Source organism: Triticum dicoccoides, chromosome 4A (assembly GCF_002162155.2).
Source record: "Triticum dicoccoides isolate Atlit2015 ecotype Zavitan chromosome 4A, WEW_v2.0, whole genome shotgun sequence".
Taxonomy (NCBI): domain Eukaryota; kingdom Viridiplantae; phylum Streptophyta; class Magnoliopsida; order Poales; family Poaceae; genus Triticum; species Triticum dicoccoides.
Genome location: NC_041386.1, coordinates 416,611,017 through 416,634,511, shown reverse-complemented (window position 1 = coordinate 416,634,511; position 23,495 = coordinate 416,611,017). Strand labels below are relative to the sequence as shown.

Below are 23,495 nucleotides of genomic sequence, written 5' to 3'. Positions count from 1 at the left end.
GGAAAACCAACGCAAGCTCAAGACGTAGCAAGAAGGATTTCTGGCGCCGTTGCCGGGGAGTCTACGCAAAAAGTTAACATACCAAGTACCCATCACAATCCCTATCTCTCGCATTACATTATTTGCCATTTGCCTCTCGTTTTCCTCTCCCCCCAATTCACCCTTGCCATTTTATTCGCTCTCTCTCTCTATCCTCCCTCTCTATTTGCCTCTTTTTGCCCGTTGCTTTTGTTTGCTCGTGTGTTAGATTGCTTGTTTGTCGCGATGGCTCAAGATACCACTAAATTGTGTGACTTCACCAATACCAATAATAATGATTTCCTTAGCACTCCGATTGCTCCTCTTACCGATGCTGAATCTTGTGAAATTAATACTGCTTTGTTGAATCTTGTTATGAAAGATCAATTCACTAGCCTTCCTAGTGAAGATGCCGCTACTTATCTGAATAGCTTCGTTGATTTATGTGATATGCAAAAGAAAAAAGATGTCAATAATGATGTCGTTAAATTGAAGCTATTTCCTTTTTCGCTTAGAGATCATGCTAAAGCTTGGTTTTCGTCTTTGCCTAAGAATAGTATTGATTCATGGAACAATTGCAAAGATGCTTTTATCTCTAAGTATTTCCCTCCCGCTAAGATCATCTCTCTTAGAAACGATATTATGAACTTTAAACAACTTGATCATGAACATGTTGCACAAGCTTGGGAGAGAATGAAATTAATGATACGTAATTGCCCTACTCATGGTTTGAATTTGTGGATGATTATACAAAATTTTTATGCCGGATTGAATTTTGCTTCTAGAAATCTTTTAGATTCGGCCGCGGGAGGCACTTTTATGGAAATCACTTTAGGAGATGCTACTAAACTCCTAGATAATATTATGGTTAATTATTCTCAATGGCATACTGAAAGATCTTCTAATAAAAAAGTGCATGTGATAGAATAAATTAATGTGTTGAGTGGAAAGATGGATGAACTTATGAAATTATTTGCTACTAAAAGTGTTTCTTCTGATCCTAATGATATGCCTTTGTCTACTTTGATTGAGAATAACAATGAATCTATGGATGTGAATTTTGTTGGTAGGAATAATTTTGGCAACAACGCTTATAGAGGGAATTTTAATCCTAGGCCATATCCTAGTAATCCTTCTAATAATTATGGGAATTCCTACAATAACTCTTATGGAAATTATAATAAGATACCCTCTGATTTTGAATCTAATATTAAAAAATTTATTTCTTCGCAAAAGAATTTTAATGCTATGATTGAAGAAAAATTGCTTAAGATTGATGATTTGGCTAGGAACGTTGATAGAATTGCTCTTGATGTTGATTCTTTGAAACTTAGATCTATTCCACCTAAGCATGATATCAATGAGTCTCAAAAAGCCATGAGAATTTCAATTGATGAGTGTAAGGAAAGAACCGCTAGGATGCGTGCTTCCAAAGATGCCTTTATTAAAGCATGTTCTTCCAATACCTATGAAAATCAAGATGAAGATCTAAAAGTTATTGATGTGTCTCCTATTAAATCTTTATTTTGCAATATGAATCTTGATGAAACTGAATATGATCTTCCTTTACCTAGAAGGCGTTCTTAAAATTCGGAGTGTTTAGATCTTAATGATGAAATTGATGAAAGTGGGATTGAAAGAAACAAAAATCTAGATGTTGCTAAACCCACTATATTGGATTTCAAGGAATTTAATTATAAAAGTTGCTCTTTAATTTATTGTATTTCCTTGTTGCAATCCGTGCTAAATTCTCCACATGCTTATAGTCAAAATAAAGTCTTCACCGAACATATTGTTGATGCCTTGATGCAATCTTATGAAGAAAAACTTGAGTTGAAAGTTTCTATCCCTAGAAAACTCTATGATGAGTGGGAACCAACTATTAAAATTAAAATTAAAGATCATGAGTTTTATGCTTTGTGTGATTTGGGTGCTAGTGTCTCTACTATTCCCAAGACTTTGTGTGATCTACTAGATTTCTGTAACTTTGATGATTGCTCTCTAAACTTGCATCTTGCGGATTCCACTATTAAGAAACCTATGGGAAGGATTAATGATGTTCTTATTGTTGCAAATAGGAATTATGTTCCCGTAGATTTCATTGTTCTTGATATAGATTGCAATCCTTCTTGCCCTATTATTCTTGGTAGACCTTTCCTTAGAACGGTTGGTGCGACTATTGATATGAAGGAAGGGAATATTAGATTTCAATTTCCATTAAAAAAGGGCATGGAACACTTTCCAAGAAAGAAAATAAAATTACCATATGAAACTATCATGAGAGCCATTTATGGATTGCCTACCAAAGATGGCAATACCTAGATCTATCCTCGCTTTTATGCCTAGCTAGGGGCGTTAAACGATAGCGCTTGTTGGGAGGCAACCCAATTTTATTTTTATTCCTTGCCTTTTGATCCTGTTTAGTAATAAATAAATTATTTAGCCTCTGTTTTGTTTGTGTTTTTTTGTGTTTAATTAGTGTTTGTGCCAAGTAGAACCATTGGGAAGACTTGGGGAAAGTCTTGTTGAACTTGCTGTAAAAAACAGAAACTTTAGCACTCACAAGAACAGCTGTCATTTTTATTTGAAGAGTGCTATTTAGTTAATTATTTTTGCAGATGATTAATAGATAAATTCCTCACGTCCAGCAATTTATTTTAGAATTGTTTGGGTTCCAGATCTTGCGCTAGCTACAGATTACTACAGACTGTTCTGTTTTTGACAGATTCTGTTTTTCGTGTGTTGTTTGCTTATTTTGATGAATCTATGGCTAGTAAAATAGTTTATAATCCATAGAGAAGTTGGAATACAGTAGGTTTAACACCAATATAAATAAATAATGAGTTCATTACAGTACCTTGAAGTGGTCTTGTGTTTTCTTTCGCTAATGGAGCTCGCGAGTTTTCTATTTTGAGTTTTGTGTTGTGAAGTTTTCAAGTTTTGGGTGAATTCTTTTGATGGATCATGGAACAAGGAGTGGAAAGAGCCTAAGCTTGGGGATTCCCATGGCACCCCCAAGATAATCCAAGGACACCAAGAAGTCAAAGCTTGGGGATGCCCCGGAAGGCATCCCCTCTTTCGTCCACTTCCATCGGTAATTTACTTGGAACTATATTTTTATTCACCAACATGATATGTGTTTTGCTTGGAGCGTCTTGTATTATTTGTGTCTTTTTGTCTTAGTATGCCACAATCATCCTTGCTGTACACACCTTTTGAGAGAGCCATACATGAATTAAAATTTGATAGAATACTCTATGTGCTTCACTTATATCTTTTGAGCTAAGTTTGTTTTGCTCTATGTGCTTCACTTATATCTTTTGAGCTAAGTTTGTTTTGCTCTATGTGCTTCACTTATATCTTTTGAGCATAGTAGTTTTGCTCTATGTGCTTCACTTATATCTTTTGAGCGTTATAATTTTGCTCTATGTGCTTCACTTAAATCTTTTAGAGCACGGTGGTGGATTCGTTTTAAAGAAACTATTGATCTCTCATGCTTCACTTAAATTATTTTGAGAGCCTCTTAATAGCATGGTAATTTGCTTAATAATAATATGCTTGGTATTCAAGATTTGTGAAATTTTCTTTTGAGTGTGTTGAATACTAAGAAAATATTGAAGCATGATAATTGTTTTGAGATATGGAGGTGATAATATTAAAGTCATGCTAGTTGAGTAGTTGTGAATTTAAAGAATACTTGTGTTAAAGTTTGTGATTCCTGTAGCATGCACGTATGGTGAACCGTTATGTGATGAAGTCGGAGCATGATTTAATTATTGATTGTCTTCCTTATGAGTGGCGGTCGGGGACGAGCGATGGTCTTTTCCTACCAATCTATCCCCCTAGGAGCATGCGCGTAATACTTTGCTTTGATAACTTCTAGATTTTTGCAATAAGTATATGAGTTCTTTATGACTAATGTTGAGTCCATGGATTATACGCACTCTCACTCTTCCACCTTTGCTAGCCTCTCTAATACCGCGCACCTTTCGCCAGTATCATACACCCACCATATACCTTCGTCAAAACAGCCACCATACCTACCTATTATGGCATTTCCATAGCCATTCCGAGATATATTGCCATGCAACTTTCCACCGTTCCGTTAATGACACACTCCACCATTGTCATATTGCATATCCCGGTACACCGCCGGATGCATTCACATAGAGTCATATTTTGTTCTAAGTATCGAGTTGTAATTGTTGAGTTATAAGAAAAATAAAAGTGGGATGATCATCATTATTAGAGCATTGTCCCAGTGAAGAAAGGATGATGGAGACTATGATTCCCCCATAAGTCAGGATGAGACTCCGGACGAAAAATAAAAAAAAGGCCAAAGAAGCCCAAATAAAAAGAGGCCATAAAAAAGGAAAAGGCCCAAATAAAAAAATGAAATGAGAGAAAAGGAGAGAAGGGACAATGTTACTATCCTTTTTCCACACTTGTGCTTCAAAGTAGCACCATGATCTTCATAGTAGAGAGTCTCTCATGTTATCACTTTCATATACTAGTGGAAATTTTTCATTATAGAACTTGGCTTGTATATTCAATGATGGGCTTCCTCAAAAATTGCCCTAGGTCTTCATGAGCAAGCAAGTTGGATGCACACCCACTTAGTTTCTTTTTGAGCTTTCATATACTTATAGCTCTAGTGCATCCGTTGCATGGCAATCCCTACTCACTCACATTGATATCTATTGATGGGCATCTCCATAGCCTGTTGATACGCCTAGTTGATGTGAGACCATCTTCTCCTTTTTGTCTTCTCCACAACCACCATTCTATTCCACCTATAGTGCTATATTCATGGCTCACGCTCATGTATTGCGTGAAGATTGAAAAAGTTTTGAAAAAGTTAGAGTATGAAACAATTGCTTGGCTTGTCATCAGGGGTTGTGCATGATTTAAATACTTTGTGTGGTGAAGATGGAGCATAGCTAGACTATATGATTTTGTAGGGATAACTTTCTTTGGCCATGTTATTTTGAGAAGACATAATTGCTTTATTAGTATGCTTGAAGTATTATTATTTTTTATGTCAATATAAACTTTTTTCTTGAATCTTTCTAATCTGAATATTCATACCACATTTAAGAAGATTTACATTGAAATTATGCCAAGTAGCACTCCGCATCAAAAATTATCTTTTTATTGTTTACCTACTCGAGGACGAGCAGGAATTAAGCTTGGGGATGCCTGATACGTCTCCAACGTATCTATAATTTTCGATTGCTCCATGCTATATTATCTACTGTTTTGGACTATATTGGGCTTTATTTTCCACTTTTATATTATTTTTGGGACTAACCTATTAACCGGAGGCCCAGCCCAGAATTGCTGTTTTTTTGCCTATTTCAGTGTTTCGAAGAAACGGAATATCAAACGGAGTCCAAATGGAATAAAATCTTCGGGAACGTGATTTTCTCACCGAACATGATCCAGGAGACTTGGACCCTGCTCCAAGGAACAAAAGAGGCGGTCACGAGGGTGCCCCCCCCTAGGGCGCGCCCCCTGCCTCGTGGGCCCCTCGTTGCTCCTCCGGCGTACTTCTTCCTCCTATATATACACACGTACCCCCAAATGATCAGAACAGGAGCCAAAAACCTAATTCCACCGCCGCAACTTTCTGTATCCACAAGATCCCATCTTGGGGCCTGTTCCGGAGCTCCGCCGGAAGAGGGCCGTCATCACGGAGGGCTTCTACATCATCATAGCCTCTCCGATGAAGTGTGAGTAGTTTACCTCAGACCTTCGGGTCCATAGTTAGTAGCTAGATGGCTTCTTCTCTCTCTTTGAATCTCAATACAAAGTTCTCCCCCTCTCTTGTGGAGATCTATTCGATGTAATCTTCTTTTTGCGGTGTGTTTGTTGAGACCGATGAATTGTGGGTTTATGATCAAGTCTATCTATGAATAATATTTGAATCTTCTCTGAATTCTTTTATGTATGATTGGTTATCTTTGCAAGTCTCTTCGAATTGTCCGTTTGGTTTGGCCAACTAGATTGGTAGTTCTTGCCATGGGAGAAGTGCTTAGCTTTGGGTTCGATCTTGCGGTGTCCTTACCCAGTGACAGAAGGGGCAGCAAGGCACGTATTGTATCGTTGTAATCGAGGATAATAAGATGGGGTTTATTTCATATTGCATGAATTTATCTCTCTACATCATGTCATCTTGCTTAAGGCGTTACTCTGTTTTTAACTTAATACTCAGATGCATGCTGGATAGCGGTCAATGAGTGGAGTAATAGTAGTAGATGCAGAATCGTTTCCATCTACTTGTCACGGACGTGATGCCTATATACATGATCATGCCTAGATATTCTCATAACTATGTTCAATTCTGTCAATCGCTCAACAGTAATTTGTTCACCCACCGTAGAATACTTATGCTCTTGAGAGAAGCCACTAGTGAAACCTATGGCCCCCGGGTCTATTCTCATCATATCAATCTCCATTACTTTAATCTTGCTTTGCTTTTTTACTTTGCTTTTACTTTTTACTTTGCATCTTTATACCAAAAATACCAAAAATATTATATCTATCAGATCTCACTCTCGTAAGTGACCGTGAAGGGATTGACAACCCCTAATGGCGTTGGTTGCGAGTAGCTATCGCTTTGTGCAGGTACGAGAGACTTGAGTGTGGGCTCCTACTGGATTGATACCTTGGTTCTCAAAAACTGAGGGAAATACTTACGCTACTCTGCTGCATCATCCCTTCCTCTTCGGGTAAAACCAACGCAAGCTCAAGACGTAGCAAGTACAGGAACAAAGCATTAGCACATAGTGAATACATGAACTCCTCAAACTATGGTCATCACCGGTAAGTATCCCTATTATTGTCACTTCGGGGTTAACGGATCATAACACATAATAGGTGACTATAGACTTGCAAGATAGGATCAAGAACTCTCATATATTGATGAAAACATAATAGGTTCAGGTCTGAAATCATGGCACTCGGGCCATAGTGAAAAGCATTAAGCATAGCAAAGTCATAGCAACATCAATCTCAGAACATATTGGACACTAGGGATCAAACCCTAACAAAACTAACTCGATTACATGATAGATCTCATCCAACCCATCACCGTCCAACAAGCCTACGATGGAATTACTCACGCACGGCGGTGAGCATCATGAAATTGGTGAGGGAGGATGGTTGATGATGACGATGGCGACGGATTCCCCTCTCCGGAGCCCCGAACGGACTCCAGATCAGCCCCCCTGGGAGGTTTTAGGGCTTGGCGGTGGCTCCGTATCGTAAAACGCGATGAATTCTTCTCTCTGATTTTTTTCTCCCCGAAAGCAAATATATAGAGTTTGAGTTGAGGTCGGAGGAGCTCCAGGGGGCCCACGAGGTAGGGGGCGCGCCCCCCACCCTCGTGGACAGGTGGTGGGCCCCCTGGTCTTCATCTTTTGCAAGGATTTTTTATTATTTCCGAATAGATGTTCCGTGAAGTTTCAGGTCATTCCGAGAATTTTTGTTTCTGCACATAAATAACACCATAGCAATTCTGCTGAAAACAGCGTCAGTCTGGGTTAGTTCCATTCAAATCCTGCAAGTTAGAGTCCAAAACAAGGGCAAAAGTGTTTGGAAAAGTAGATACGTCGGAGACGTATCACGAGCGCCGGTGACCCTCGTCGTATTTCCCTCACCGGAGATCAGAGCGCCGCCGCACACTCAGGCTCGCCGGCATCGCAGACCCGCCATGGCTCCTAGGGCACGCCATGGCATGGTCCTCAAGCTCCTGAAGCCGTGCGACCTGGCTGCGTCCGGGGATGCTGGAACCGTCCCGTCCCGGTGCTGCGACCAACGAGCACCCAACCCCCCTGCTACAACGGCGCACCTCGACGGTGGTGTTGCAAACAGCACCAGGGGATGCTTCAACCGCTTGAAAAAAAGCTTCAAATGACATCGGAAAAAGCTTCAACCATGAAAGAAGCTACAGCCGGCTTAGAAAAAAAGCTTCAGACTTGGAAAAATGCTTCATCCGGCGTCAAGAAAAGCTTCAACCGGTGTAAAAAAATGTTTCGATCGGAATGGGAAAAAACTCCACCCAACCCCTGCTACAACGGCACACCCCGACGGTGGTGTTGCAAACAGCACCAGGGGATGCTTCAACTGCTTGAAAAAAGCTTCAAATGGCATCGGAAAAGCTTCAACCATGAAAAAAGCTACAGCCGACTTAGAAGAAAAAGCTTCAGACATGGAAAAATGCTTCAGCCGACGTCAAGAAAAGCTTCAACCGGTGTAAAAAATGTTTCAATCGGAATGGGAAAAAGCTTCAACCATAGCAGAAAAGCTTCATCCGGTGTGGAAAAAAGCTTCAATCGGTGTGGAAAAAAGCTTCCGCCATGAAACTTTCAAAAAAACGAGCGTTGGTGAGAGCTACGGGGCGACAGCGAAAGCTGCAACGAGCGTTGACGAGAGCTACAAGCGGGTATGGAAAAAGCTTCAACGTTTGCAGCTATGGCGTGGTCGGTTGTAGCTCCGGCAAGGCAAGTAGAGCTCGGGTGGCATGGATTCGTGCAGACCTGGCCGAGGGCGGCTGGATCGGCTAATTCCCGTGGTCGCGGCGCCCTGAGACAGCGATGGTAGACCATGACGGGGGCCTGAGAAAAGAAGCAGAGAAGAAGCGAGGGAGGAAGAAAAGAAAAGAAGGAAGGAGAATAATAGCAGGGAGTGTGCGTGCAGGCCCTTTGACCGCGTGACGCCTGACCGGCGCGCCGTTTCCAAACGTTTCCCATCCTGCATTTACCGCGCCCACGATCGCATGTTCGGCCACTCCCCACACGACCCGAGCTCGAGACCATGTCCTTAAGAACCCCATGAGCTCATCTGGATTTTTGCCCCAACTTATGTCGTCCCTCGCCGTTGGGCTGCGCCTTCGTGAACCCACCTCGTACGCCTTCTGCCAGAGCCGCCGCCAGCCAAATTTCTGTAAGCCACCCCCACTAACGCCTTCACCACATCCAGAGGCACCCCGCCAGACACCCTTCGCGCTGCGCCTTCGTGAACCCACCTCGTACGCCTTCTGCCAGAGCCGCCGCCAGCCAAATTTCTGTAAGCCACCCCCACTAACGCCTTCACCACATCCAGAGGCACCCCGCCAGACACCCTTCGCGCCTCCAAATTCAACACTTCCCCCAGAGCTCGAATCCGTTGAGAGTCGAGCCTCGTCGTCGCCGCGAGCTCGACGTCGGGAAGGTGAGCACGAACCCGAGCGCCCCATTTTGTCTCTTGTGTTTCTCGGGTCCACGCGTGCATGCCTGACCTAGCTGCATGCGAGGAGCGCTTGGAATCGACGAGTGTCTTCACCTGAAGATTTCCGCCGCCCGTCGCCCCCGACGTCCCCGAGCCAAGCTAGCTGCACCAACCAACTATTACCGCTTTAGATCCACCTTAGATAGCACACAACATTAATGCTATTACTGCTTTACCCCGTGTCAGGAGTCCTATGTGAAAAGTAGGTCCACCTTAGATAGGATACAACTATTATTGCTTTCTGCAAATGAAACCAGCCACCACTTGTCCCAAGAACATAATTTAGATTTTGCTTATATTTCATTCAAGTGAAACTTGCCATTGGATGTATTGACCCTTATGGCTGTAAGGTATCTTGATGCTGTAACATATCATGTTGCAGGATTGTCCGCATCGAAGGAGAGACACAAAGTAGGGTTATGATGCTATACTCAAGTTTTAGCTGTGAAATGAATGCCACAAGATAATATTGTAATTCCGTTGCATGATTGTATAAGCTAGCCTTGAGCTAGATTGGTATCTATTCTAAAGAGACTGAATCTATGATGTAATACTATGACTGCAATGCAATATTATGACATGTGATGTATCTTGGTATTTGATCATGAATTGTGCACGACAGCTATTGATCCAGGGACTAGAACAGAAAATAGAGAGATTCATGTTCCTTATACGGGACCAGGTCGCCACAAATTTGCACTACATAGGTCATAAACATGTTATTTTTGCCATCGAACACACGGGCAAATTACTAGTTTAAACTGAAAAGAGAGAGTTTCACGCTCTCTCAAGAGAAGTTTCAAAAACAAGGATATGCACATTACTAGATCAGACAGTTGCAAATCAATCCACATCTCACAACCTTAGTATCTAGCACACAATCCTCCCTACGATGGATCAGAACATATGCATACCTGGGGCATGTTCGGTTCATTACCGCGCTTGCCCAGTTTGGTCGCCACAAAAGATGTGAATTCACACAACCCAGGTGTGGCGAAGCATGGTAACCAACCAAACACGCCCCTGATGTTTTGACGCAAAAATAGGCATGGTAACAATTAGTTTACATCAGGATGCAAGGTATTCGCATCATTATCCACATTTGAGATTTGACCTCTGGAACCTAGAGATTCTGAGGTTTTCTTTGTGTAGGTGACCGTCCATCCATTGATTGCAGCCTTTGCTTCAGATGAAACACTTCAACCTGGCAAAGCAAATATCACAGATGCAAATGTAAGTAAAACTGGATATCAGCATGGCAAATCATGAAAAAATGGAAACTGCTATTGGCAGTCCCTCTGTATCTACCAATCAGGAAAGAACCTGATCATTCAACGCTGCCATTATACCTGGAGCTGGAATGCCCTCGCGCGCTCTCCTGCTAGAACTCCGCGGGTCGAGTAAAACTCCTGTTTAGGGGGTAAAATAGTCAGTACAACTGCATAAACACTGGTACAATGAGAGATCACAGGGATTTTTATTTTTTTTGCCTTCTGAGTTTCATCCATGACTGCCTTCAAGAACGCCACTTCACGCTCGAGCCGCACGTTATCAGCATGGACAGTGTTTGAGGCGTTGTTCAAATCTTCGTGTGCCTGTTCTAATCCTCCCACTTTCTCCTTCAGCGCCACAACCTCCCTGTCTCTCTCAGCTAGCCTCTTCTCTAGCTCTTCCTTCGTGTCAATGACCAGAGATAAGTTCTTTTCTGCTTCGTCTTTGCTCGCCATTGCAGCTGAAAGTTGCTCTTCCAGCGCCATGTTTCTCCTGACCAAGTTTGCGATTTTTGTATCATGTTGATGGTTAATGTCAGACGAACTTCTGCCCACCCTCTTCGTTTTAGCATCCGCATCTGGAGAATGATATGTGTCACTCCGCTGCTTTTGGTTTGCGAAGGATGGTAGCTCAGAACAATCGTCAACATCCTTGTACTTGTCATCGTCGATTGGCTTCTGCAGTTTTTGGGCCAGGCTGCATTCCTCCTCCTGACGGAACTGCCTGCGGAGTGATGAGCCGCCCACCTTCGAGTTATGTAGGAGTGAATCAGGGAGTGATTTCCTCCCAGATGAGCTTTCCACTGTTGTCGCGAGACTATGCCTTGCTACAGAGTTAGAGTACAAAGGATCGCAGTTGTTGAGGTGATCCGCGAGTTCCTTTGAGCTAGGAGAAGAGTCCTCATACATTAAGGGTTCTGCATCAGGGGCAGACCGCCAACTGAAACAATGTTCATTTTGCAGCACCACTAGTACTTCGACCTTTGAAAACACAAAATAATCTGAATTCAGGAATAGTAGCTTGATCAAGAAACAGTTCAAGTGTTTTCTAAGCAAAATATGAAATAAAAAAACAGAACTACATTTTGAAGCAAATATCAGAAAATCCCCTTGCAACGAAAGAACAAGAAATTGAAGTCCAAAACTCCTGATGCTAAAACCGGCTATTCTTTTACTTAAAAAGGTTAGTTTTTTACCTTATCAGATGGCTCCTTTTTGTTTCCTCCAAATGAAACAAGAACAATCTTATCCCTGTAGTACAAAGGAACCATGCTGAAACCCTGCACGAGTTGTATCTTCAATTGTTCAGCAACTAGAAAAATGGCATCACTGGAATAACAGGGATTTGAATAGGATTTGCTTTTGGAGAGTGTTGTTTCTGCTCTACTTCAGCATGGATTACATAGGAAACAACTACGATGATCTTTATTTTTCTAGTAAGGGGGGCGTATTCGACTCTAGTCTTCTAGTTAAAACCTTGTCTAACTCCTTAATTAATGGATGAGGCAAAAAAAATTGCCTGCATTTCGAAAAAAATATGGTACAATAGGATTACATAGGAGAATACAACTTTATACAATACTAAACTTTGCATTCTGTACATTTTAGGAAGGTTGAATATGATACAATACATGCCTTCCGAGATCACTTGGAATCCATCAAGGATGACTTGCACTTACTTTCTTGGTAGTGATGGAGGAACTAGGAGGTACTACACAAACAGACCACTTGGATTCTAGGACATCAAAGACCCAAGTTTCAGGATGACCTGATAGAGACCGAGAAGACTTGTTAGAAAATGACCAGAATCCATGCTTCAAATGAAGCAACTCTTTTAAGAAATGAACACACTTCTGATTAAGGGTTAGAAATGAAACTGAACCACTCATATGGCATATTATATACAATTTATGAATGAGAGCATCACATTACAAACTTACGCCTTTTCTTGCTTCCACCCCCTGCTATATACCATTTCGTCCCACAGAGAGCTCCACAGCAACCTGCCCGAGGTGATGGATGATGACCATGTGTTCTCATTCTTGACCATACCATCTAACAAGAAGAATGATTCTTTCAGTAGGAGATCAACAAGATTTTTTTTTGCAGAAACCTGATCGAACATACTGTTTCAAAATCTAGAGCGTGGACATCATTCAAGGTCTTGGATTTTGATTGGCCTCCAAAAATCAAAAGAATTCTATCATCGTAAAGTGCAGCAACATGATTGGATCTTGGAGAAGGTCCAGCACCTCTAAAACATGAACTTGGCTTAGTAGCAGAAAATAGCACATCAAATCAAGAGAAGCATCAAGAAGGCTCTATGCATTGAGTGTTAATTAAATTGTATGTATTGGTTCTGCAAATAACTATGGACAAACCAAGTGTAACTGAAAAAACATTCTTACTTGGCTTCTTTTTTGTTTCATTTGTTTATAGACATAACACTTCTTAGTTTTAGAGAAGAATGACTCACTTATAGTTCAAAGGAAGCCATGTTAAGGACTTCAGATCAAACATATGAAGGTCATGTAGTTTCTTCCCTTTGGTATCCTCGCCCCCAAAAAGAATTAAAACAGGGCCTGCTCTAGTCACTGTATGACCACTTCGAACCACCTGAAATTATCAATTGAGAAAAAAACTTCTCTCATTTTGCAATGAACATTTGAGCATTGTATAAATCAATGTTCGAATATGTACCGGAATGTCGCCCTTCGCTTCCATATGCGACCAGATCTCGGTTTCCGTATTGAATGTCCATACTGCGGTAAAATAAATGATGAAGTCCAAATTATTTCTGCTGAAAGTTTAACATTAAGTCAAACCTGATATCCGGTCAGAAGATGGCTCGGTTTTCCCTCCGACAAGAATGACAGTCTTGTCCCATGGAACCTAAGATTCAAAAGAAAACCATGACGAATGTAACAAAATTCACTCAAAGCGCAGTCCACCTCTGGAACTCTGGGCATGCATGTGTAGCACCTCATTTTGGGCTTTTGTACGCATTTCACCTAGAGGTGTAGTGTTAACCCCTAAATGCTACCAATTGGGCAAGCAGGCATTATATGCATGCAATGTGGTATTAAGGGCTGCAGAGTTGCAATTGAAGACAAAATGAGAAACGAGAAGTGCTAATCATTGTTGTAGTAATTACTTCGGCTCTACTTGAGGTCCCACCCTTATCCTACATGGCCCACCACATAGGTAGTCAACAAAAGTCAAGGACAGTCAACACCAGTCAAAGCAGTCAACAATAGTCCAAACTATCCCCCATGGGTTCAAGCAAGACACCCTAGTCAACGAAAGTCCAAGCCAAGCTTCATGGTCAACAAGTCAAAGGAAGAAGACCACATAAAAGAATGAGTCAAAGTTGAAGGCAAAGGAACAAAGAATAAGTCCAAGCAAGGCTTCGTGGTCAACAAGTCAAAGGAAGAAGCCCAAGCAAGGAAGCCCACGAATAGTGTAGGGCTTCTCCCTTGCCACAACCCACCTCCTAGCCCAACTAGAGGTACATGGGCCAAAGAACGGAAAATTCCATAGTTCTACGCTCCTAACTCCTCACTTCAAGGGTACCCTCTGTCAAGGACCCCTAGGCTATATAAGGCCCCCCATGGGCATGTAAATCACTTACTCCCACATGAATAAACTCAAAAGGAGGGTCGCTCTCCCAGTAGCTCTCTCAGGAGAGTTAGGAAGGTCGAGATTCGGAGTCCAAGGGACCTTCAAAGGCCCGGATTAGTCGGGCCACACTAAGTGTTCCATGTGTCAGGCACCACTCTCGACGACCCTTCCATAGGACGTAGGTCGCCCTCCCACGAGGCGACTGAACCTATTTAAAAAACATCGTTGTGTCACTTTGAAAAGTCCGCCGTACCCACCCCCGCCTACTAATATTTAACCACATTGCTAAGGATACCCCTACTCGAAAGTTGATTCTTGAACTTCAACAATCATCATTCTTTATTTTCTCAAAAATCACCATTCTTTACCTACATTTTTTTACAAATCATTCCATGGTTTATTATTCACCAGAGTATAACTTCCAGTAAACTTAATAAAGATAAGGGACTTATAACCCAAGCATGCACCAACTGACAACCCTGAAATGCACTACTAGTCTAAGGATATCATATGAGAAATTGAAGAAAAAGACCAGAGCAGTAAAAGAACAATGAGCTCCAAGAAGTATACCAGGCAATGTCCTTTGCATGGTCGAAACTGCGCACAACGTCCACCTGGTGATACACGAACTTTAGAAGCCACAGAATCCCATGTAAGCTTGTCTAAGCTTAATATCTGAAGTGTATATAAAGATGATATCACGAAGTTAGCTCAAAACTGACATAAGGCCATGACAGATAGGCTCGTCTAGAAAAACAACATCAATACCTTTGTATCATCCAGCAAATGATTACCGGAATCTCCACCGAAGACAATCATTTTGCTCCCTACCATGGCTGCTGCATGCTGTTTGAAATGGTAACCAGATGAATGTGTTATAGAGGCTTCCGTATAGAAACCGATAATGATGAAAACATCACAACTTCCTATACACTTCAAAACATCAATAAGATGGTTAATTACATCAAAACGAGGACTCGGTTTATCCCCGTCCGTTGACAATACTGCCCAGTTCTCTGAGTTTTCAAATGCACGGCCATTGAGGTCAAAAGTATCAGAGGAGCAACGCCAAGCAAGGTCGTCAGGACGGCCACTCACCGACGTAGCCACTGGTTCTTCTCCCTGAACAAATAACCATTTAAACACAATAGAAATACAGGTGAGTCAGAAACAAGTGAAGTAAGTGAACAAGAATAGCTCACACTCACAGTGAGGTGACTGGACCGCTTGGTGGGATGGGCAGGACTCCGGGGGCCATGGAAAGGATCATGCAGATGACCCTTCAACCTGTAAAATCACAAGACCATGGAAAATGTGAGAGCTAAGAGTACAAAGAAGCATCAAATTAGGAAAATGGGGCTGGGGAGTAAATGGTTCTGTTTCGTCACATTTCGACCTTCTCTCCTGAGAAACAGGAATCTTATAAATGAAGAGGAAGGCTAAGATGGTCAAGCAAGGCTAGGTTACAAGAACGAACCCAGATGTCTACAGCTCACAGAAACTAAAATCACTTGGGGCGTGTTTGGTTGCCTGCATGAGGCCCGGCCTTGCTCGTGCGGAACGCCTGCTTTTACTGTTCGGCCCGCATGGCACGAAACTTAAAGCACTCCTGGGCCTGGTTCTCTGGGAACGCTCGAATCGGCAGTTTCTCCAGGGCCAGGCCCGAGCGGTGCACGTGGGCGGCGGCGGCTGCACGCGCGCGGCCACGCTCGAGAAGCCGCATTGCTTCCCGAAGCGCCGGCAGTTATTAGCCTCACCGCCCCTCACCGCTCCCTTTTCCCACTCTCCCCCACTCTCCCAACTCTCACCGGCGGCGGCGGATCGGAGCAGAGCAAGAAGACCACCAGATTCCATCACCGGCGAGCGGATCATCACTTGGCCCGCGGCAATGGCGGTAAGCATTTCTCTCTGTTCGACATGCAGTACTTTTTCCTGTTCGATCCGGCGATAGATTCGATCCACGGCGGAGGGGAATGGGGAATAGAGGTAGATAAGAATGTAGAGGTAGTTCATACGAGTTCATAGTACTTCAAACTAGTTCATGGAAGATCGGAATAGAGGTAGATGCGGATGCAGAAGGGGGATTGGGGGTACACAACGGACACCGGCTCACCGCGGTGGCCGTCACGGGCGTGCGGAGCGGCGGGTCAAGCCGTTGGCATTCATCTTCTTGTTCATCGCCGTGCGGGGTGGCGGGTCGTCGTCGTCGTCCTCGGCGGAGTCGAGGTCGATCTGCCAGGTACGACGGCCTGGCTCCGGCGCCCTTGCTGGCATCTGCACCGGTTCTTCCTCCTCCTTAGGCTCCCCACCAATGACCGACGGCGGTGCGATTGCCGTCTCCCAGTACACTGCGGCACGGCGGTCATTAGGAGCCCAGTAGGTCTTGTACTTGCACCACTTCTTCCTCTGTTTAGCGCCGTCGGAGACGGCCTGATTCATGGCCCAGCGAATGATGTCAACTGCCATCGCGCCCTTCGCTGGGTCAGGAATCAGCGTCTTCAGCTCTTGTGCAGTGGCCCTCATGAGCACTGCATCAGATTCCTTCTGCATGTCAGGCATGGAGCCGAAGTTCGAGCACACCTCCATGGTGTTCTGGAACTTGGTGCGGTCACCAGCCGACCACCCGAGGAAGAAGGCCCTCCAGCCAATACCCCAAGGGAAGGGGTTGGCGTTGTAGTTGTAGCTAGAGCTCATGGCGATGGAGAGGAAGGTTGACAGTGAGAGAAGAGAGGGGGTGGGTAAGTAGTGCTGGGCAGGGTGAGTAAATATAGGAGCGATGGAGAGGAGGAGAAGAGTGACAGTCATGCCGTTTTAACTACATGCTCTTCAATAAGCCATGAACACTGTGTTGTGCCTGACTCCATGAATTGTGTGCAGATCGAGGAGAGCAATGAGATGGGCACGGAGGTGCTCCCGGCCGTTGACAACAAGGGCAAGCAGCCCCTTCATCCAATGCCCGACGAGGTTGTGCTGCCGCCCACCGCCGAGGAAGACACGAAGACGCCTGAGGTTGGCGACGACGAGGGCATGGAGGAGCCCCCCGGCAACAAGCGCCGCAACTACGGCCACTACCATCAGGAGGATGGCCCAACTCACTTCTGCAAGGTCATCCTTGCACCGAAGCTTGAATGCATCCCCATGCCCCTGGACTTCACCAAGCACTTCGTCGAGGTGCCGACGGAGTTCAAGCTTAGAAACAATACCGGCTGCTCCTGGAAGGTGACGGTGAAGCTGATGAACGGCAGGATGACCCTAGATCAGGGTTGGGCCACCTACACAGTCGTTCATCATATCAAGATCGACTACATGGTGACGTTCAAACTCCTCACTCCCGACACCCTCAAGGTCATCATCTTCGACGACGATGGCATTGAGGTCGTCAACAAGTGCGGGAAGCACGACGAAGCCTTCGCCGCCAGGGACTAGGGCCGGGGCACCTCCTTCCTAAGTACTACGAGTCTGCTTTGATCTGTTTATGTTTATGGTTTATGCTTCAACTGTTATGAAGTGTGGTACTACTTATCTGAAATATGTTGTTAAGTAGTTGATCCTCTGTTTATACTCTGCTCTGCTTATGATGTGTGCTGAGGGGGTGGATTTTCGTGGACCTGGGTTTGAAATGAGCTCCCGCGACGCCCCTGGCGACCCGGCGCCCGCGGCCGCCCTTCCCGCCGCCGGCGGCCTCCTCCGCTGCTCTCGCACCCCTGGCCTCCCCGTCCGCTGCCCCCCTCCCCCTCTCCGTTCTCCTCGCCGTCCCCGGCGTTCCGTTGGGCGGAGTTGGCGGAGTTGGCCGATGTGGCGGCCGGCCACCCGGTTGTGCGCCGGGACCCCCCGGCTCGGCCAGTCGTGCCCCGGGTGGTCTCCGCGCCCCCGCCCCCGCCCCGGGCCGGTTGTTGTGATGCTTTCTCGCGCCCTTGTCGTTCTATGCCATCGCTATTGACGCCTAGGAAAGCCGCCGCCTTGGGACCCAGGACCGCTCGCCGCCGCCTCCGCGCTCCGGCGTGGGGTGTCCCGGGGCAGTCCGACCAGGGGCTGGCGTGCACGTCCTGGCACCTTGCAATGGTTGCCTCCCCGGCCGTCGTGCATCGAGCGCCCCCGCGCCATGCGGCGGGTTCTCCGCCCATCCGTCGCGTCTCGCCCTTCAGACCCTTCATCGCGACATTCGGGTCTTTCGCGCTGCGCCTGTCTCCCATCCGCGTTCCCCGAAGATCATGGCCCGCTCCCCTGGTGGCCCCGGCGCCGGCCGCGGCGAGGACGGCGGCGGCAGGGGAAACCCTCGCCCCGTCCTCCCTGCCTTGCTGGCTGGACCGTGGTGCCCTGGGCCGAACGCATCATGGGCCTCCCCCCCTGCGGGCCGCCCCCTCGGTCTTGGGCCCCCCTCCCGGATCAGCTGCTGGGCCGGTGTCATGGAATTGTCACGGCAGATGTCCTAGATGCCAGGACTTAGTCGTGAGGCCAACGCATCTATGTGGTAGCTTGAGAGGGGTTGAGCGGGAGCGAGAGACGCGAGATTTTACCCAGGTTCAGCCCCTCGCGGTGTAGGTAAAAGCCTACATCCTGCTTGATTAATATTGATGATGATGATCTCGGTTACAAGGGCGGTGTTTCGCTATCTCTCATCTCGAGAGTCATCGATTTCTCTGTGTATCTAGACTTGTAAAAACTTCTCCTTCTAGGAGTGCCCTGCCCCTCCTTATATATATGTTTGAAGGGGCGGTTTACATGTAGAATCCTAGTAGGACTCCAACTACTCTTGTAAGAAATAAACTCCTTATGCCTTTCATCTTAAACCGGACCACCATAACGTGAACCGGCCTTCTGGGCCTTGAGCCTTTTGGGCCTCCGGGTCTTGTCGTTCCTCTAACCCGTCGGCCGGGTTACCAATGAATGACCTAGCTCGGCCGGGTCATCAGTGAGTGAGAAATCTGGGCGGGTCATCTGTTGAACCGCCAAGTCAGGGTGGGTCACCAGTGAATCGCGAGGTCTGGCCGGGTCATACTTCCGGTCGGGTCATACCGTGGGGTATATCCCCGACATTAGCCCCCAGTTTAATTTGGATTTATCCATGTTAAACTGATCCTGCAAAATAAACACAAAAACAAATTTGACAGGTTGTGCTCCGGATTAAAAGTTTTTCTGAACCGGCACCTGTTCATCCTTAGATCCTTATCATTTCCTTCTTCTGGAAAGTCCGGGTTAATAGGATAACTTCATAATCAATTTGATGATATTGGTTTCTCATAGAAATATTGCAAAGAATAATTTATTTGAATCAGCTCCCAATGCTTAAAAATATTGGCTTTGAAATACTTATCTGGTTTTCAGCCGGTTTGAAGATGTAGAGCTTGCCGGTTTATCATCGCCAAAGCCGGTTTATCATTGCCAAAAATTGTCGGTTTATCTTCAGCCAGTTTAAGGATGGCACCGGGTCATAAGTTAACATCCAGCTTGAAAATATACCTCTTATATGCTTATCACTTGTAGCCCCCAAGACTTAAGAAGGTAGCGTAGCAACAGCTTAAGACTTGCTTCAATATAAATGCCACAACCTTGAATTGTTGACAGGAGCAATTGGTAGCCCCCAAGAGCCGGTTCATTACAATGTGATGAGTCAGGTCTTCAATAAAGTGAGCAAAAATGACTTTGCATTAGCCCCCAAGTGTCATGTTGCATGCTGGCAGTGACATGGGACTTGTATATTTGATGTAATCTCAACTTTGAAGACCAATATTTTTTAAACCGACGTTTTGAAGGCCGACTCAAGTGGATTATCTCTTACTATATTTCTCTACAAGAAAACCAATGTCAGCAAATTGATTCTAAAGCCGGCCTATTGACCCGGATTTTTCAAAAAGAAGTATCTGGATTATTTGCATTGACAAAGTTGAAGCATATCAGTTAAAGAAGATTTTCTATGGGGATATGGACATATTTATATCAACAAGGAAATGACAAGGACTTAAAGATGTTCAGGTGACGGCTTACAAGAATATTTAACCCGGAGCACAACCTGTCAAAATTGTTCTTGAGTTATTTTGTAGGATCAGTTTAAACATGGATAAATCCAAATTAAACTGGGGGCTAATGTCGGGGATATACCCCGCGGTATGACCCGGCTGGATGGATGACCTGGCTGGGACTTGGTGACTCACCAGAGACCCGGCTGGAGCTAGGCGACTTACTGGCGATCCGCCCGGACATGGCGGTTTACATGTAACCCGCTTGGACATTGTGACTCACTGGAGACCCGACGGGCGGATCAGACGGACGACAAGGCCCAAAGCCCAGCAGACCGGCTTATACTCTAGTGGGCCGGCTTAAGACGGAAGGCATGAAGAGTATTCCCTTTACAAGGAAGCAAGACCCGTACTTGTATCCGACTTGTAATAGAGAATAAGTTAGTTCTAATCCTACTAGGACTCTACATGTAAGCCGCCCCTTCAACATATATAAGGAGGGGCAGGGCTCCCCAAAGAGGGACAAGCAAGAAGAAACAATCTCTAGGGCTAGACACAAAGAGCCAGCTTACCGACGACTCTCTCATGAGCATAATGAGATCTAGCCGCAAATAGCATGTAGGGTTATTACCGGATGATGTTTTCCAGGGCCCGAAGCTGTCTAAATCCTTGTCTTATGTTGCGTCTCTCAATTCCGCTCAACCCCTCTCAAGCTACCACATAGATGCGTTGGCCTCACGACTAAGTCCTGGCATCTAGGACATCTGCCGTGACAATTCCACGACAGCCGGCCCACTCGGCTCGCCCGGCTATTTGGCTCCCTGCTGGGCTGCCTCGACCCCCATCCCCGCACTCCTCCTCTGTTTCCTCGTCAGGAACCCTAGCGGTCGCGCCTCACTCGCTCCCCGCCGCCGCCACTCCCCCCGTCTGCCCCCTCGCGCCCTCCCTGTCAGCACCCATGCCGCGCACGTGGGGGGACGACACCCCGCGCCCCAAGAGGCGGGCTGAAGACCACCGCACTGCCCCCCGGCCCTCTCCCGAAGCCACCCGCCATGAGGATGACCTTCGCCGGCAACTCTCATCCCGCGACTCCCGTCGTTCCCCTCTCCGTCCCGACCGTCGCTCGCCCCCTCGCTCCGGCCACCGCTCCCCGCCGCGCCGTTCTCCGGCCAGGGCTGATCGCCAGGACCGTTCCCGGTCCCGCTCGCCCGAGCCCGCTCCCGAGTGAAGAACGCAGCGCCGCCGCTCCCCGTCTCCTCCCCGACGCCGCGACGGTGGCCGCTCGCCTGGCCGCGGCGGGCGCTCCCGCTCAATGGCCCTCGACCGCCCCCCTGCTGCCACCTTCGAGGCACGTCGCCACCAACCCCCTCGCTCCGTCCCTAGCATCCCCCCGGGCGCTGCCGGGGCCGGCCGGGCCTAAGCGCAAGAAGAAGCGGGGACTTGGCCAGGGAAACGGTCAAGCCATGGTCTCGGCTCCTCCATGCGACCCGGCCGCTTCCGCCTCGACCGCCCTCCTCCCGGATGACCCCGCCGCCGACCTCGTCAAGTGCTTAAACTGCGGCTTTGCTGGTCACTCCCAGGTGGCCTGCACTCGCCCCCAGTGCTGCTTTGTGTGCTCGGACCCGGACCACCCCGCGGCTCTCTGTCCCGACCGCCCGGTCTCGGAGGAGCTGATGATGTACGGGCATGGAATCAAGGGCCTCGGCTACTTCCACATCGAGGTCCCGGACCTCCCACCGCCCACCCCCTCGCTACTTGCCATTGTCTCCGTAAAGGATGGGGTGGCGTCTTCGGAGATGATTGAGGCCGAGCTCAACCATCTCTACCACTGCACCTGGGACTGGCAGGTCACCCTGCTGTCGGGTAACCAGTTCTCTGTGGTGTTCCCCGACGCGGTCAGTCACGGCTACCCGCAGCGGCGACATCACCCTCGCGCTCAACAAGCTCGTGGTGGACATCTTCATGTCGGTCCGGGATCCCCTTGCCGTGGCTGTCCTGGACACGACATGGATCCTCATCGGCGGCCTCCCCGACATCGCGTGCTCCGAAGGGTTATTAGAAACATGTCCCGCATCCTAGGCAAGGTGGTCGTGGTGGACGAGCTTTCTCTCCGCAAGGAGGTGCGGGTCAAGGTTAAACCCCTGGACTCATCCAAGCTCCGTGCCACGATCCAAGTGTTCTTCAACGACCAGGGATTCCACCTCCAGATCTCTCCCGAGACGCCCAACCACATCGGCCGCCCCCGCATCCCCGACGACTGCCTTCTGGGGGGCCCCGAGGTGGGGGCCTGGGGGGTCATCGCAGCAACCGTGGCCCCCGCCATGGCCCACCACTCCGGCTCCGAGGACGACGATGAGGAGTACGAGGACAGCCCCCAGCACGAGCCACCCCCCACTTCCTCCCGGGGTGGCGCTAGGGCCGGCCTCTCGCTCACGGCTCCCTCGCTCCCCTCCGATGGTAGAGATGTGTCGGGCTTGAGCCTTCAGGTCTTCCCCGCCTCGTCTCTGCGCTCCCCGGATGGCTCCATCTCCACGCCACTCCCCTCTGCGTCCAGCCCGCCCCGCCGTGCAGATCCGACCCACCTTGAGGTGGGGGGTGCGACCTGGACCCTCCTCCCTCGTCCCCCTGCGCCGCTCAGGGCCTGTCGGACCGGGAGGGATCTGATCCCCCTCCTGGTGCGTCCGACCCGCCCCTGCCCTCCGCGAGGGGGTGGGTGCAACCGGGACCTGCCCCTCGCACTCCCTCTCGCCGCTCTGGCCCTGGCGGACCCCGAGGTGACCGATCCCCCTCCTGGGTCCGTTGGGACTCCGTCCCCGACGCCGCAGGTCGTGGTCATCGTCAGGCCCGCGTCTCCACCTACCCCGCCTCCGAGCTCCCTCTGCCTTGCCCTCGGTGGGGTGTCGGCCGTGGTGACCACCCCGGTAGTCGCCCCCCCACCCCTGCCTCGGACCGCGGCCTACTCCAGGAGGGGATCCACTCCCTCCTCTCGTCGTGGCCGGTCCGTCTCCTTCCCGGTGACTGCCTCCCGCCGGAGTGCTCGGCTTGACGCCGCGCGTCCCGATGGCAGCCCGACTCTGCTCATCCACGAGCGGGCGGAGCTCCGGGCTGCGGCCCGGAACCTGGAGCCAGGTACACCTGCAATCCCCCCATCCATCACTTCTTGCTCGTTCTCTGCTCTTGAGTCGGTCCCACTTGGTCAGCTTGTGAAGGTCGCGACCGACTCTGCGATCACCTTCAAGGGCAAGGTGGCTCCCCCCTTAGTGCAGATCGAGGCCATTAGGGCCCGCGAGATCCTAGACGGTAGGCTAGCGAAAGCCCGGGCGGCTCTGCTCTCACCTTTCGTCCCGACTCCGGCTAC

General features: G+C 47.6%; 1 protein-coding gene across 2 annotated transcripts in view; it reads right to left on the bottom strand.

The window, feature by feature from the left end:
- Positions 1–9,956: 9,956 nt before the first annotated feature.
- Positions 9,957–23,495, bottom strand: part of LOC119285998 (acyl-CoA-binding domain-containing protein 6-like) — a 19,792-nt gene continuing 6,253 nt past the window's right edge. Inside the window, exons 3-16 of one of the 2 annotated variants that reach the window (XM_037565339.1) lie at positions 15,389–15,467; positions 15,144–15,302; positions 14,949–15,026; positions 14,751–14,855; positions 13,385–13,451; positions 13,260–13,321; positions 13,036–13,175; positions 12,687–12,813; positions 12,500–12,614; positions 12,239–12,327; positions 11,756–11,839; positions 10,779–11,540; positions 10,638–10,697; positions 9,957–10,492 (exon numbers count right to left, since the gene is read on the bottom strand). In XM_037565339.1, the coding sequence (XP_037421236.1) occupies positions 10,412–10,492; positions 10,638–10,697; positions 10,779–11,540; positions 11,756–11,839; positions 12,239–12,327; positions 12,500–12,614; positions 12,687–12,813; positions 13,036–13,175; positions 13,260–13,321; positions 13,385–13,451; positions 14,751–14,855; positions 14,949–15,026; positions 15,144–15,302; positions 15,389–15,467 (2,008 nt within the window). In that variant the 3' untranslated portion in view covers positions 9,957–10,411. Of the gene's footprint in view, positions 10,493–10,637; positions 11,541–11,755; positions 11,840–12,238; positions 12,328–12,499; positions 12,615–12,686; positions 12,814–13,035; positions 13,176–13,259; positions 13,322–13,384; positions 13,452–14,750; positions 14,856–14,948; positions 15,303–15,388; positions 15,468–23,495 lie in introns of both variants that reach the window. The other variant, XM_037565338.1, reaches the window with a different exon arrangement.